The 16,556-nt window shown below is 52.3% G+C and overlaps 1 protein-coding gene across 1 annotated transcript; it reads left to right on the forward strand.

Moving 5' to 3' along the window:
• The first annotated feature begins 12,315 nt into the window (after window positions 1-12,315).
• LOC132574087 (putative nuclease HARBI1) lies at window positions 12,316-13,115 on the forward strand. The gene is made up of 2 exons (XM_060242271.1): window positions 12,316-12,640; window positions 12,730-13,115. Exons 1-2 carry the CDS (start codon window positions 12,316-12,318, stop codon window positions 13,113-13,115), a joined length of 711 nt encoding a protein of 236 aa, XP_060098254.1.
• The last annotated feature ends 3,441 nt before the right edge of the window (window positions 13,116-16,556 follow it).

A 16,556-nucleotide genomic window follows, 5' to 3' on the forward strand; every position in this document is an offset into this window, starting at 1 on the left:
CATAGCTGCGGGACAGCGCCTTCATGCGCACACTCCTCGGATGGGTTTTGTGCAGCGCTGTTAGGACTCACTGCTGCAGCATCGGGAGCACCACCACCCTGCTTCCCCACAACAGACAACCTTTGTGAACAGACAGTTCATCCTGGTGGGACGCAAAAGTCAAAAATTCCGAGCCCATCCAGCCCTCAGGCCACCCCCTCCACACCCAGTCCAGAACACAGGAGAGGATTTTGTCCTTTGAGGTAACAGTAGGCAATGTCCTTGGTGTCCACTGGGCGGTCTAGGAGGTACTCTAGCAACATGATCTGGTACGCTGGGGCTGAATCTGGGTATGTTGAGGGCGGCGGCATGTGGCTCAGAGCATCAGCATGACCCATCGCCTTCCCCGGGTGGTACTGGAGGTCATACTGGTACCCTGTGAGGAAGATGGACCACTGCAACACCCATGGGGAAAGCATTCGGGGTGTTTGGCAGTTGGGAGCGAACAGACCAAGCAGGGGCTTATGGTCCATAAGGATGGTGAAAGGCCAGCCATACAGGTATTCATGAAATATCTTAACCCCTGCCATGATGGCCAGGCCCTCTTTGTCTATCTGAGCATAATTCCACTTCAGCTTTTGTAAGGTCCTAGAATAATACGCAACCGGAACCTCACAGCCGTCCAGCAACATGTGGGCCAACTTGGTGCCCACCCCATAAAGAGAAGCGTCACAGGCCAAAATGACAGGCAGCCGCTCATTGAAGTGCACCAGCAAGCTGTTCGAAGTTAAAATGTCCTTTACTACCTGAAAGGCAGCGACTTGCTGGCAACCCCAAACCCACGGCATCCTTTTGTCCAACAGTCTATGCAAGGGCTCTGCTGCCACCGCCTTGTGGGGAAGGAAGGCGTGGTAGAAGTTGAGGAGGCCCAAGAATGATTGTAGTTCTGCCTTATTGGTGGGGACAGGCTCGTCGCAAATGACTTTTATTTTGTGCTGCAGCAGGTGGATTCCGATAGCGTTCACCATATACCCCAGAAAGTCAATGGTGGGCACCCTCAACACACACTTTTTCTGTTCTACCTTTAACCCCACCCCATCAAAACGCTGCAACACCATCCTGAGGTGGCTGGAGAATTCTTCTTCGGTGGCTGCTGCTATGAGCACATCGTTGAAGAATGGCTGGACCCTGGGGATGCCTTTAAGCAGGGAGTCCATTAAGTTCTGGAAGATTCCCAGGGCCACACTTATACCAAACTGCAGGCACTTGACTCGGAAGGCCCCCCGGTGTGTTACAATGGTTTGGACCTCTGCTGTGGTGGTGTCTATAGGGAGCTGTTGATATGCCTGAGCCAAATCAAGTTTGCAAAAAAAAAAAATTGCCCCCACTAAGGAAGCTAGCACATGGCTTACCACTGAAACCGGATAAGTGTGGCCTTGCAGCGCCTTGTTTATCGTGCATTTGTAATCGGCACAAATGCGGACGCTGCCATTGGGTTTGATCGGGGTGATGAGGGGGGTCTCTCACTTCGCATTATCAACCAGTTCCAGAACCCCTTGGGCCACAAGGCGGTCTAGCTTCTCCTCAGTTTTGGGTCTCAGAGCTAGGGGCATGCGCTGGGCCTTCTGCCTTATGGGCTGCACGTTGGGGTTCAGTTGTGAGACCACTGGGACCCCTGAGTATGTCTCCAAAGTACTGTCGAAGACAGCGGGAAATTCTTTGCACACCTTTTGAAAATCTCTTTGGAAGGGGGCGTGATGGATACCCATTACCCGGATTCCCAGGGCCTCAAACCAGAACCATCCTGGTAGGCTACACAGATCCCCTTCCACAACGATGATAGGAAGCTTGCCCGTAAACTTTCCGTATGTAACGTGGACTGCCCCCACCCCCCAGGACATTGACCTCCCTCTTATGGAAATTATGAACTATGAATGGGGATGGGTGTTACTGGGATTCCCTCCCAGGGCACAGCTTCCTGAATGTGCAGGCCGAAATGACTGTCTGGCCCGCCCCAGAGTCTACCTCCATTTTGCAGGGCTTGTCTTCTATAAACACAGTCACTTTGTATTTGTCTGGGGACGGTACGGGCAGCTGGCATACCTGGGTCCCCGCTGTGGTGAGTGTCTGGATGTCTTCCACTAGTGTTACCTCGTGGTGGTGGCCATTTTTCTGCCAGGAAGTGTCCCCTTGGCGCAGTGACGATGATTGGCAAATTCGTGCCAGATGCCCGGTCTTTCTACACATGTGGCATATTGTGTTCTGGAGGTGCATTGCTTGTGTGGCTCCCCACAGCTGACGTAGGTCTTGAGGCTTGCCGGTTCTGCTGCACGTGGCTGTGGCTTTTGCTGACCCACCTGATGTAGCTTGAGGACGTCATCCCTGTTGGAGTCATCTGATGCTGCGGAAGGTCGAAGCTGGTGGGTGCTGGTGGTGAACCTTTTCCTTGCTCATGTCTTCGGCTGCTGTGGCTATCTGAAAGGCCTTTTCCAAGGTGGAGTCAGCCTCCACCACAATCTTTCGCTGGGCTTTTGTGTCCCAGAGGCCGTGAGTGAACTTCATGAGCAGGGCATCTTCTAGTCGTACGCCATACTCCACTTTCATGCCCATTTCACACAGGTGGGCAAGGTATGTCACTAAGGTCTCATTTGCCTCTTGATTTCTGTTGAGGAACTGCAACTGTTGGGTGAGGGGGGTTGGCTTTGGAACGAAATGGCCGGTCAGTGCATTGATGATCTGCTCATAAGAAGAAGATTCGAGCGTTACCAGCACATCCTGGCTCTCTGCGATGATGGTGGTGATGCCGCAGTTGCTCAGCAAGATGGCCTTCTTCATTTCTGGTTCATCGACTTTGATTCTTTGGGCCATGAGGAGGTACTTGAGTCATTTGACCCAGTATTCCCAGACCTTGGGCTGTGCCGTGTCGAACTCCGAAATGGAGTTTTGCGATCCAGGAGCTGTGGCCATGGTTAGGCCGGGTGGCAGTTGCACAGCAGCACTGGAGCTCGGTGCACTGGGCAGTGCCAGTTGGCTCTGGACCTCGCTCATCCAGATCCCATCCTCATCGCCACTATTGTATAGTGGGTTATATGCATTAATGAGTTGAAGAATAAGTGAGAAGCAGCTCTTTATTAAGTACAGCATAGTAGGCGGCTGCACTACAAGACTGCAAACCAGACCAATGGGGACAAACCTATATATATCTCTGGGTTCCCGCTAGGGATGTGAAAAAAAAAAATTCGGTAGTACACGGATTCGGAAGTATACGAGGGAAAAAAATATGGAATCCGGCGTATTTCTGAAAACCGTAGTCGGAATAGCCTCATATACGATAGATGTGCTGCTATTTCCGAATATACGGGCCCATTATACCCTATGGACCATTGAAATCAATGGCAAATAGGGTATATTTGAAGCCGCCTGAAGGGGAGGGAGTTTGAGGGAGAGCCCCCAAATTTGCAGGGGACCTGCAGGGGACTCTCCCCTACAAACCCCCAAAGTCCCAAAAAGATTGGGCCAGGGGGTCCCACTCCAGGGGCACCCAAAGAGGGTGCCCCTATTCCACCATTATACCCTATGGGCTATTGAAATCAATGGCAACATAGGGCATAATTAGAGGCTACTGGGGGACAGGGGGTTTGAGGGAGAGCCCCCAAAACTGCAGGGAACTCGCAGGGAACTCTCCCCTACAAAACCCTCAAGTCCCAAAAAGATTGGGCCAGGGGATCCCTGTCTTTGGGCTCCCCAAAAGGCCCATTGCCAACAATGATGGTGAAAGCCCAAGTAGCCACTTCCTCCACTATAATTGCTGTGGGGAAAGTGGCTCTGGCCAGAAGGCAGTTTGAGGGAGAGGCCCCAAAACTGCAGGACAGCTTCAGGGGACTCCCCAGCATGAAACCCCCCTGGCCCAAAAAGACTGCACCCATCTGTGGGCACCCCAAAAGGAACACTGCTCCCAATGGTGAGAAAAAAAACAATTAAAGCCACTTCCTCACTGTAATGGTTGTGGGAAAAATGGCTCTGGGGAGAAGGAGGTTTTGAGGAGAGCCCCCCAAACTTCTGTGCAGCTTCAGGGCACTGTCCCACACAAAACACACAAGGCCAAAAAAGAATTGGACCAGGGGGTCCAATTCCTGGGGCACCCAAAGCCAAACCTAACTTCATACCAGAGAATCTCTATAGGACCCAAATGCGCTACATCCCTCTATCTACTCTATGAACCCTGCAGGCCTGGAACCAATATAAACCTAGTTGCCAATGTCACTGCCACACAAAACACAATCTGCTCAAGGTCTGCTCTGCAGACCTGGCTGCAGCAAACCCAGATGCCAGCTCTCCAGCCCTGTCCCAAACAACACGGCGAGAGCTGGCCAAGCACAACAAGCCTGCTGGTTCTGGATCTCTCACCCAGGTGCCAGCTTCCCTGCCACAGAACACACAATCTAAAGATGCCAGCTCTCCAGCCCTGCCCCAAACAACATGGGGAGAGCTGGCCAAGCACAACAAGCCTGCTGGTTCTGGGTCTCTCACCCAGGTGCCAGCTCCCCTGCCACAGAACACACAATCTACAGATGCCAGCTCTCCAGCCCTGCCCCAAACAACACGGGAAGAGCTGGCCAAGCAAAACAAGCCTGCTGGTTCTGGGTCTCTCACATAGGTGCCAACTTCCCCCCCTCCAAAAAAAAAACCAGAACCAGGAAAAGGAACAACAGAAGAAGGCCAAGAAACTCAACTGTTAAAAAGTGGCCTTTTCACCAATAAGAAACCTCAGGTCAAATCAGTCAACAACACCCCCCCCCTAAAACCAGAACCAGGAAAAGGGGGACAACAGGACAGGAGGATGCAAAACCTGCAGCAACAGAGAATAGATCCAAACAGAAGGCCAACACAAACTCAACTGTTTAAAAAGTGGCATTTTAAACAATGAAAATTAGGCCAAACAGCACCCCCCCCAAGAACCAGAACCAGAAGAGAAAAGGAACAACAGCAGCACAACACAGCAGCAACAAATCAAACACTGAATCCTTTTAAAACAGTAAAAAACTTAACTTTTAACAATACAGGAACTTTACCAACCCCACCCCCCCCCCCAAAAAAAACCCTGCACCCTAACCCCAAGAAATCCAAGGCACCCAAATCAGGAAAAGTAAAAGGACACTGCACTTTTAAAAGTCCTCTCACTAAAGTAAGGTATGGGCAAATTGGCAAAAATCTCCCCACCCCAGGCCCCCTCCCCCAGCGAAACCCCCTAACCCCAAATAAGCTACCCACCACCCAAATCTGGATAAGTAAAGGGACTCGGAGTCTTAAAAAGTCCTTTTACCAACTAAAATAAAAACAAGAAACCCAAGACTGTCTTACCTTAGACGTCTTCTCTACTCCAGGCAAGTCTGGTAAGGCTGAGAGAGAGCAGCAGCAGCTGAGGCCAAGGGCCATCACAGCACAATCTCTCTCACACACCAACACACACCAACACAGCAGCAATGGAGAAGTCCAGCCAGGCAGACTCCTTAAAAAGGTTCTCTGGCCGTACAGAGAGCAGTTTCAAAAAAAGAACAACAATGTTGCTGATGGCTGGGGGATCAGCTACACAACAGCCCTACAAATCATGCATTTGCAATGCATTTTGCAAATGCATGCTTTGGATTGGCTGCGGGGGCTCTTCTTCCCCCTCCCCCCCTCCCTGATCCCAGGGAGGCTATGGGAAAGGCGGGAAAAGGCTACCAAAGGTGGGAAAGGAGGCAAGTAGCTCCCCTGAGGCTGCAGAAGCCCCTTTCCCGCCTTTTCCATTAACTTCCGTATACTTCCGAATATCTATATGGAAGTATACGGTGAGCCATACTCGGCTCCCGCATAATAGGCCCCAATTTTATTCAGCTGTATGAGATTCCGTATACAGCCGAATCAGGGGTGATTCGGCGGTTGATTCGGTTCGGCTGAACCGAATGCACACTCCTAGTTCCCACACAAGCATGTTATTGGGTCATTCAAATTGGCGGGGGCTTGTGATTGGTCCAGGGTGGCAGAAATTTGGATCCTGCAGCCCATTGTTCCCAAGTCTCCAAGCTCAGTCCATATGGCTCCAATAAGCCAGGCCTGAACACCCAAAGTCTTCACTTGAGTCCAAATATATAACAGTAACCCTAGCCTCTGACCAAGTAACAGCAACAGGGACCTCTGAGCTCTCTGCTGAGCCTCCTGCCACAGTTGTCATAGCAACCCAAACATTGAGGGCTATCTCTAGATGCTTGAGGCATAGAATAAAATATTGTTGCTCTTAAACACACGACTCTATTTCTCTCTCTCTGGCTTGCCCTCCCCCCCTCCCCATGGAAGAAGTGTGCAAGCGCACAAAAGCTTATACCTGAAATAGAATATTATTGGTCTTAAACATTGGACTCCATTTTCTCTCTCTCTTTTGTTCTCCTTGCCCCCTTTCTTCTCTTTCTCTCTCTGAAGATGAAGTGTGCAGGTACACAAAACTAATACCTGTAATAAAACTTTGTTGGTCTTAAACACAGGACTCCATTCATTCATTCATTCATTCATTCATTCATTCATTCATTCTCTCTCTCTCTCTCTCTCTCCAGTGTTTCCTCCCCACTTCCCCCTTCTCTGTCTATCTGAAGATGTGTGCAGGAAAACAAAAGCTTATACCTAGAATAAAACGTTGTTGGTCTGCTGCCACGAAACACAATTTTCCTGCTCTCTCTCTCTCTCACTGGCTCTTTTCCTCCCCCTCCCTCCCCAGAAGAAGAGAGGAAGGTGCCCTCAGCCAGTCAAGAGAATGCTTTATCCTCCTCCCTCAGCCAATCAAGAGAAGGCTTTCTTTCTCTCCTTTGCAAAGTAGTGGCCCAATCCTTGTCTGTCCTGCATTTGAAGGGTGGAGTTGCTTTTCATTGAGATGGAGTGACAGGTGTCTTAGCCAATGGGAGGGTAGGTGAGACATGGCCAGTGCATCTGTCTTTTATAGTATAGGGGAATAAAAATAATTATAAATGTCAACTGCTTAGAGAATTTTTAAAATTTTTGATGACTCTCAAACTTTGGGCAATACAAAAAACAAACACTGTGATATACTGGCTAACTATGTTTAGTAAAACTTTTTAAAGAGTCATATAAATCTTTTGAATAGATAATAAAACAAGTATAGCTTTACAATATAACAAGAAAGATCTATCCAATGAGCACCAGGATATAGGTTCATTTCATCAAAAACTTCCTCAGGAGTATTCCTGTTTCTTTCAAGGTTATCAGCCTCTTGTTACAATTCAGTGTTAATACCCTCTGCAATACCTTTATTTTCTTTGCAATCTCGCATCCACTGTATCTATTTTACTATAGAAATGACTTCTGAAATGAATGCAAAATAGAGGGACTCTGCTTTCGGCCTTTTTCACAGCTTCACACACTAGTGGCTCTGTCTGCTTGCCCTGAGCCTTGCTTTCCTGCTGCTGAGATTTAAAGGCACATACACATTTCAAAACACAAACAGTTACAGGAGTCTTTTAAGCCTGTCAAGGATTAAAGGCACATGGTGGCTGTTGGGACCAAGCTTTCACCCTCCAGCCAGCTTACTAACAGTAGGCAGGAGCCTGCAAAACCAGGCTATCCCCCACAGGGACCTGGGGACTGGCAAGCTTATTTAATGAGCACCTCAAATGTCCTTTTAATTGTTTGAAAGTTATTCAGTTTGTTCTTGCTTTCTGACATTCATATCTATATTTTCTGTGTACATACCACATATTTAGTTATTTACAGGAAACATTTGTTAGATCATATAGAAGGGGACAGGAAAACATTGTTGATGCAAAAATATCTTATCTCAAGTATGCCCAAGAGAAAGGACCTGCAAGCACTGAGTAACTGCCATAATAGCTGTGGATGTCTTCACATTTTTCATGACTGCACTTGCAATGACATAATTAATGATGTGTATAGTGCTGTGCCTCCTTTTCCTTAAAATGATAACTTTTAAGAAGCACTGATATTAAAACCAACAATTAATTAGCTAGTAACTGCATGTACAAAACACTAATAGAAATTGTGGGGAGGGGAAAATTACTGTAACAGAATTTTAATGCTTTGCCGTTGTGATATGGTACTGTAATTTATTACACTGAATTACACAAGCTCAGGAAGTCATTCATGGGGACTGACAGATACTAAATTCCCAAATGGTTTAACAATAACTCACTGTTAGTAAGCTATGAAGGCCTGTAGCTATATGTGGCAGGAATACAGGAACAGAATACCTGAACAATTGTTCTGGGTGAGGTGTGAACCTGTAACATAGGCCCCATACATGATTAATCCCAATATACAATCTCATGAGCCACATTATGATAATAGGTTTGTGATATGAACTGGGTCCCCATCACCAATTAAGTGTATCCATTTTCCCAGTGAAATTCTTCCACTATTCTTGAACTGGCTTTACTTCTGTTAAGGCCTGCCATGATAAGGCAGGGATTTTATCACATTTTTTTTCAGTTTTCCTTTGGAGAATTGGTTTGCTTTATTGAAGACTGCAGAACCTGTGAATTGGATATATTAACTTTATCTGAAGAGACATGGATAGTGATGGGGAGATTATTGTTGGGTTCAGCTGAAGGGGTCCAAATAAGCAAACTAAGTTTAATAGAAGCAAAGTCTTTATTCAGTTAACCATGGTCAAGGAAAGTATCCCTACAAAAGTTGAAGACACTGATTCTGCCACTTTGTACAGACTGAACACTTACCACCAGTGCTACATCACATGAATAAATTAATATACACCAATAGCATCAGGTAATTACAGATCTTGCAGAGTCTATTGTCCAATCCTGGCAAAGTTCTTTGTCTTTCAGGCCTGTTGGCATCAGTACCATGGACAACTCTCACTCTCCTTTGTCAGCTTACTTGTAAGAATATGCCTACCTTTTCTATGCACTACATTGTAGTATAGTTGCTGAGCACAACAGATAACAGAAAGGCAGTAAGAAGCTTTGTCCATTTAAGGCAGAGAGGTATGCAGACTATCTTTCTCCATAAAGTAAGAATGAAGGTTAGCAAAGCAGGTCAAGCTTTCTCTGGGTTAACTCTCTTTCTAGGTCAGAAGCTTAGCTTGCAGGTTTTATTGCTTCTTAGAAATAATGGCTACACTAGAGCTTAAATTTATTTTTCAAATAGTTCCCCCATCAATATAGCATATTAATATGGAACACAGGACCAGTATGAACAATATTGTATAGGGTATTATAGTTACCAATATTGGAGGTTGGAATCATTATTCAGTCAGTTTTCCATGGCATACAATCTGTCAATTGCCACTGTTGAGGCATAACCCATATTTTATACATTTTGGGGGATCTAGTAAACTGAAGTCTGGATACATATTGAAACAACCACAAACTATTGTTCCATGCTAAAAATCACTAAAGACATCAACAAGTTGATCTCCATAACAAAACAAAAATAGTTTGAATCATTGGCACAAAAATGTTATGAGATAAATTCTACTATTTACATATACATATAATGCTTGAGAAACAGAACACACTCGGCTTTTTGGGATGTTGACTCCACTGTTTCCACTGGAAAGGGGAAAAGTTGTATTTTAACTGGAGCGTTGCCTCCCTGAGCAGTGCAAGGGCGGGGACAGGAGGGGGGCGCTTCTGCGGGGACGGCAGGGATTGGCGAGTGGTGGCTGGGGAGCCAACCCATGTGATGCCTGCCACCAGAGAGAGCGCTCCCCAGCGGTAGGCTGCCCACATGCCCCACCCCCCTCATGCACACACGGAGCCCCATGGTGTGCCTGTGTAATCCTTGGGGGAGCATCCGGTCAGCACTTACCGCTAGTTCTATGCAGCAGGCTACCCGTTAAAGGGGGGAAGGTGAGCCCCCGTCAGTGTTCCCCCCATGTCCTGCATGGGAGGATGGCCTCCCAGATGGTGTGGGGCTGCCTGCCAGGACAGAGTATGCCACCCGCTGCAGGCACCCGTGCCCCAAAGGTGCCAGCGGCAGTCCCCGTGGTGGCTTCCAATCATACCTGCCCACAAAGAATCGGACACCCATGCAGGGCGCGAAAAGGTGTTGGGGTGGCTGTGTTTCACACTTGCTGCCCCCCGATCCCGCTTGAATAAGGACTCGATGCTATGTGCAGAAATCAGATTTATTGAAGTACAGGGCTGCATAGGGGCTGCCGCGTGGACCCCTCGCAGGAAGCCACCAGCATTCATGGTGGGCGGTGGTGGCCACCCGAGGGGCACAGCCATGGGGCGGCTGGTCCGCAGTCAGGGGCAGGCGCGTCATCCTGGACATCGACCCCGACAGCGGCCACGCACTGTGTCTCCCTGTCCACCTTGCTGGGGGGGGGGCTCGAGAATGGCAGGAGCAGCCCCCTTAGTGCAGACCAGAGACTGGTCAATATTGCTGAGCAGGCGCTCCACCCATGCGCCCCACACCCCACAGGTGGCCAGTGGCCGCAGACACGGTTCCCTCCATCCCCGCCATTCAGCATTGTCCCACGGCCGTGGTCTCCCGCCATTCCTGGTGCCCCTCCAACCTGTTCTGCTCTATGGCTGCCCATAGGCGGGGATCCTTTGAGCTGGCCGTTGTCCCCGAGCCCTGGGTCCCAGGTCCCCGCCACCTGCGCAGCCTTCGGCACCATTGCCACCTTCTGGATCCTCCAGCAGCTCCCCCTAGTTAGGGTCCGGGTCCAGGGAGGGCCCGTTGGATGCCCCGAACTCAAGTCTGCCGTGGCCAGGCCTCCCAGATTCCCTGGCCCTGGGGCATGGGGTGGCGATGTGGGCAGATCCAGGGTTCACAGCATGAGGGAGACGACTAGGGCCAACCGTCTGCATGGGGATGCCTGTTGTAGGTTCTCCACATGTCGGCCGTCAGGGTCACGGTGCAGCTACATGCAGGACGAAACAGGGGTCAGATGCTGGCATGGATGGCCACTCGCGGATGCCCCACGCCCCGTGTTCATTGCCACACCTGGAGGGGACTCGGGCTGCTCATCATCTGTGGACAGATGGAGGCCACCCACCGCGGCATCCATGACCTCACTGGATGTGTCCTCCCCCAGACTTGGCACCTCCTGATGGCTGTCCAAACGCTCAGGGGGTGGCGGGGGGTGCTGGACCTGCCGACCTCCCATCACACAGGAGCTGGGTGGCCAGCTCAAGTCCTTGGCTGCCTCGCTAGTGTGGCCACCCACCTCTGAGTCTGCAGTGGAGCTCTCGCCAGTCTGCGAGGAGTCCTGGGAGTCACCGGGGGGGGGGTAGGGTGTCGCTATCAGATTGTGGCAGTCCCACGTGGCAAGGAGGGGCAGGGGAGGGTGCCAACCTACCTCTGATCACCTCAATGCCATGGCCAGCTACAGCCACCTGGCGGATGACAGATCCTATGAGTGCTTCAGAGTCAGTCAGCACCCGGGCCACTACCTCCTCATAGGTCAAGTCCTCAGCGATGAGATGCCAGACCCACTTCTTGGCAGGGCCGAATGAGTTGTTCCAGCACTTCAGGGTGGACTACTCTGTGCAGGGGACCTGGCTCACGGTGGACACTCGCTTCGCCACCATACGCCAGAAACCCTGGCAGCAGGAGTTCACCACTGCAGCTCTTGTGCCAGCGAGAGCCACCGCAGCATTCTCGGCCACCAAGCCAAAGAGGAGCACCTTCTCTGCCTCAGTCCAGTTCGGCTGGCGGTGACTCTCGAACAGTGCCACCATTCTCCCTATGGGCAGTGGAATGCAGAGGCTGCTCACCGCAGCTGGCTGATAGTGGGCTCTCTCACGCCACACCGTCCAGCTTTCCCACGGAACACCAGCAGAGCATCCAATGGTCTCGGCGACCCCACACCTCTGCTCGGCCAAGGCCCCTCAGAGCTCCAGCGGTGTCTGGAAACAGTGGTGGAGTGTGTCGGGGCGGCTGCCAGGCCACCGCAGACCATGCCACATCGTACAAACCTTGGGGGGCTGTGATGGTTGGTGCCCCCTCATCCTGCCGCCAGAGCCCCCCGAGTGCGGACGCTGCACATCATCCCCGATCTCTATGTGTGGGTTGCGTGATGGCAGCGGAGATGTCGGGCGCACAGATACCAGGAGTGCTTGAGCACTTTGTGTCTCAAGGACAGCACCTGTCTGGACCGCTTTCGCTTGGACCACGCTGCCATCCAGGACCTGTGCGAGCAGCTCAGGGCGATCCTCTGCAGCAAGGTGGCTGGCCCCTGACCCATCCCTGTCTTGCAGCATATCCTCATCTCCCTATGATTCCTGGTGATTGGCTCATTCCAGGGTGTGGTGGTCAAGGTCCTGGAGGTCTCTCTGCCTCCACTCCTTCCTGGACGCCATGCTTCAGTGCCTCCAGCAGCATGTGCAGTTCCCAACAGGCGAGGAGGAGCCGCGGACTGCCAGAGCTGGCTTCGCGTTGGTTGCAGGGTTCCCCAATGTCATGGTGGCTGTGGACTGCACGCATGTCGCTATGGTGGCCCCACGGAAGGATCCCATGGTGTACCAGAACAGGCACCACTTCTACAGCCTCAATGTGCAGGCATCCTGCGACCACTGGGGAGTCTTCACAGATCTGGTGGCGAAGTTCCCAGGGAGCATGCAAGATGCTCAGATCTTCACGTCCTCGGGCCTCAACCTCGGGCCTCAACCCCAGATGGCCAGGGGTGGTTGCTAGGTAAGGCCACCAGGAGGTGGCATGGGGTGCCCCTCTCATCCCCTGTCCTCACCTTCCTGTCCTCCACAGGTGATTGAGGGTACCCGCTGCTGCCCTACCTGCTGACGCCGTACCAGGAGGACGCACCCGAGGACCGGGCAGCATACAACCAGGCACACAGGGCTACTCACATAGTCATCAAGCATGCCTTCGGGGAGCTGAAGATGAGGTTCCGCTGCCTGCACCACACGGGTGGCCGATGCAGCATGCAGCTCCTGCCTGTGGCTAAGCTAGTGGCTGTCTGCATCATGCAGCACAACATCGCCACCCGGCAATGCCTGCTGGCCCCCCAGGAGCTTCCCCTCCCAAACCCTGTGTCGCCAGTGCAGGAGAATGTGGAGGCGGCGACACGGACTGCTGCCCAGCAGGACTTTAGGGGGCACTTGAATCAGGAGTGTGTGCGAGCTCATATCTGGGCCACTTAGCGCGCAGCCAGGGCACCCAGGGAGGAGAGCATGCCGTGAGTGCGGTTGCTCACATGCCCGGGGCTACCGGGGGGACTCCATGCGCCCCCATGTATGCTGCTGCTTCTTGGGCGCTTCAATCTATTATTAAACAAGAATTGTCGGGACCACTCTCGGGATCCCTTCAAAAATTCATGCATTTGTTGGAAAAGGCATGGGGAAGACGACAAAATAGCAGGCAGAGCTGAAGTCCTGTGGGGAGACACAAAAAAGAAAGACAAGGTAGAAAAACATGGGAAGGGGACCCGGGGACCCCAGTGCAATGCCGGGAGCTCCTCGGCAGGGTTCCTGCATGCCTTGGCCATGGGATTGTCAGGCAGGGCACCATGGCAAGCATTCTGCGAGGTGTGAGTGGCCACAGACTCGACTCCCAGCTGAGGCTGGCCCTCGGTGACCAGCAGCCACCAGGGCCGGTAGCTGCCATTCACACCTCCCCACGTGCTCTGTGGCCTGAGGAGGCGCACCTTCAAATCTGCAGCTGTCCCTCATTTGCATATCCAGAAGCCCCCGCGGTGGCCCGTGCTGCCCCCCGCTTGTGGCCCCCACCAAGGCCGCTTCGAAAGGGGGCTGGGAGGAGCCGATCATGCCAACACTCTCAACCAGGACCGACCCCACCCTCAGCATGTATTGGCTGTAAGCCACCTCAGCACACAGTGGAGGCAGCTTGGCTTAGCGAGCTAATCCCCCGCCTCATAATGCTGGGACTGTGGGTTCAAGCCCTCCCTGCGGCAGGAAAGCTGACATGGCCAGCTTCCCTCTTTATGGAGCCTGCCATCCAGCTGCCATTATTTTTGGTCAGCCAAGTCCCCTACCTGAGTCCCTCCCCCTGTTCTGTGGGCACCCACCTCAACCACGGCACCCCTGACAGCTGCATCACAGACTCAGATGGCGTGGACAAATGGTGCGGCCCTGGACAAGTGTTTGCCTCTATGCATATCAGCCCCCACCCATCACCAATTTTGCCCAATCCAGTTCCCACACATCTGCACTAAGTGGTTGCCCCGAGAGTGCCCCCGGCTGCAGAGCCATGCCCCTGGGCCAGCCACGAGCAACCGTGGCAAGGTGGGAAAAATGAAAGACACATGAGACAAGATGGGCGCATTGGGCTAAGTTTATTTATCCACTAGCGGGGAGTCCAAGCTCATGCGTGGAGGCTCCTGGCTCCCGCCATCCGAGATGCCGTTGGCGGAGGATGCTCCCACAGCTTTGGGAGACAGGCGGCTGTGCTCTGGCGGCCACAGAGGCTGGTGTGCAGCACACACACCTGAAAGACAAAGAGACAGGCAGGGCCTCGCTGACTGCAGGCATAGGACTCCAACTCTGGCTAAGGCTGCGGCAAGCAGGGCGAGCATCCCGGCTGCCTCCAGTGGAGCCATCCCACACAATTCCAGCTGTCCTGCATCACGGGCCAGCTGGATGACATATGAGACCGCAATCACAGCAGCTGTGGTGGGGTCCGGCACGAACACCAGGACCTGCCCCAGATGGTGAGTCGGAAGCTGACCTGGGGAAAGCCACAACACGTGTCGCACCACCCTCGCCTCGGCACAGAGATGGCCGAGACACGGGGTGCAGGGGATGGCAGCAGGATGTGCGGCCAGGGCACACCCGCACACACACGTGCGAGGGCCTGCACCCCGCCTGGAGCTGCAACCACATTGTAATGTAATGTAATGTAATGTAAAATTTTATTTGTATCCCGCCCTTCCCCGCCGGAGCAGGCTCAGGGCGGCTAACAACATTTAAAAGTGAAACAGTACAATAATAAAACATTAAGTTCACATTAAAACCAATCAATCAATAATCAAAACATTCCTAAAACTAACATTGGCGGTAAACATTATTAATTTAGCAGTAAACATTAGCTCAGTCATTGGTGAACGCCTGTTTGAAGAGGGCGGTTTTGCAGGCCCTGCGGAACTGGTCTAAGCTCCGCAGGGCCCGCACCTCCTCTGGGAGCTGGTTCCAGAGTTGTGGGGCCGCTGCTGAAAAGGCCCAAGTGCGGGTGCTTTGAAGTTTAACTTCTTTTGGCCCAGGGATATTCAGTCTGTTTTTGCCTACTGACCTCAGTGCTCTCTGGGGCTCATATGGGGAGAGACGGTCCCTCAGGTAGGTCGGTCCTTGGCCATATAGGGCTTTAAAGGTTATGACCAGCACTTTGTACTGGATCCGGTATACAATCGGCAGCCAGTGCAGTCCGCGTAGCCCCGGCCGTATATGCTCCCGTCTTGGGAGACCAAGTAGCAGCCTGGCTGCCGCATTCTGCACTAGCTGCAGTTCCCGGGTCCGGTACAGAGGCAGCCCCATGTAGAGAGCGTTACAGTAGTCCAGTCTTGAGGTGACCGCCGCATGGATCACCATTGCTAGGTCCTGCCGCTCTAAAAAAGAGGCCAACTGCCTCGCCCGCCTCAGATGAAAAAATGCTGACTTGGCAGTGGCTCTTATCTGGGCCTCCATTGATAATGAAGGCTCCAGTAAAACACCCAGGCTCTTTACCCGTTGCGCCATCTTCAGAGGCGCCCCGTCAAAGGCCGGGAGAGATATTTCCTTCCCCAGAGTGCCATGACCCACATGAAGAACCTCTGTCTTCGCTGGGTTCAACTTCAGCCCGCTCAGTCTAAGCCACGTTGCAACAGCCTGCAAAGCCCGGTCCAGGTTCCCCGGGGCGGAGGCGGGCCGGCCGTCCATTAGTAAATAGAGCTGGGTGTCATCTGCATATTGATGGCAACCCAGCCCAAATCTCCGGGCAATCTGGGCGAGGGGGCGCATATAGATGTTGAATAACATCGGGGAGAGAACTGCTCCCTGGGGGAGAGAACTGCTCCCACAGTCTAGTGTGCGCCTCTGGGATCGCTCACCCCCAATCGCCACCCTCTGTCCCCAACCCATGAGGAAGGAGGAAAGCCATTGTAAGGCCAGCCCCTCTACCCCTATGTCGGTGAGGCGGCGGATCAGCAACTGATGGTCGACTGTATCAAATGCAGCCGACAAATCTAATAACATCAGCACTGCCACACCGCCTAGATCCAGTTGCCGCTGGAGGTCATCCACCAAGGCGACCAGGACATTGGCCGGTCTTGGGAGCTGGGGGCCACGAGGCCTCCGAGCCAGACTTACCCATCCATAGGGGAGGCTCCAGGAGCGAGACCATTTAGGGCTAGGAAGCACAAGTGATTAAGCAGACAGCCCAGAAGCAGCTCACCTTCCCCCAAGTCAAGCATCTGTAATTTAAGCAACATCTTTCTATGTGCCGTTCCCGCCACCAAGTGCACCCCTCCTCGCGTTAAGTCTGCACAGCGCAGCCCTCTGGGACAGACTGCTGTGACGTGCACCCTGCCCTCCCTGAGGAGTTGTGCGTGGCTGGAGTCAAAACCTTTGTATGGTGGGGGGGGCACTGATTGG

The sequence above is a fragment of the Heteronotia binoei genome, chromosome 1 (assembly GCF_032191835.1).
Source record: "Heteronotia binoei isolate CCM8104 ecotype False Entrance Well chromosome 1, APGP_CSIRO_Hbin_v1, whole genome shotgun sequence".
Lineage (NCBI taxonomy): Eukaryota > Metazoa > Chordata > Lepidosauria > Squamata > Gekkonidae > Heteronotia > Heteronotia binoei.

Bases quoted from the DNA above. Each gene is read 5' to 3' on its own strand.
- LOC132574087 (XM_060242271.1), top strand. From the start codon at position 12,316: ATGCTTCAGTGCCTCCAGCAGCATGTGCAGTTCCCAACAGGCGAGGAG. The intron at 12,641-12,729 runs GTGGTTGCTAGG...CAGGTGATTGAG, and splicing joins TCAACCCCAGATGGCCAGGG to GGTACCCGCTGCTGCCCTAC.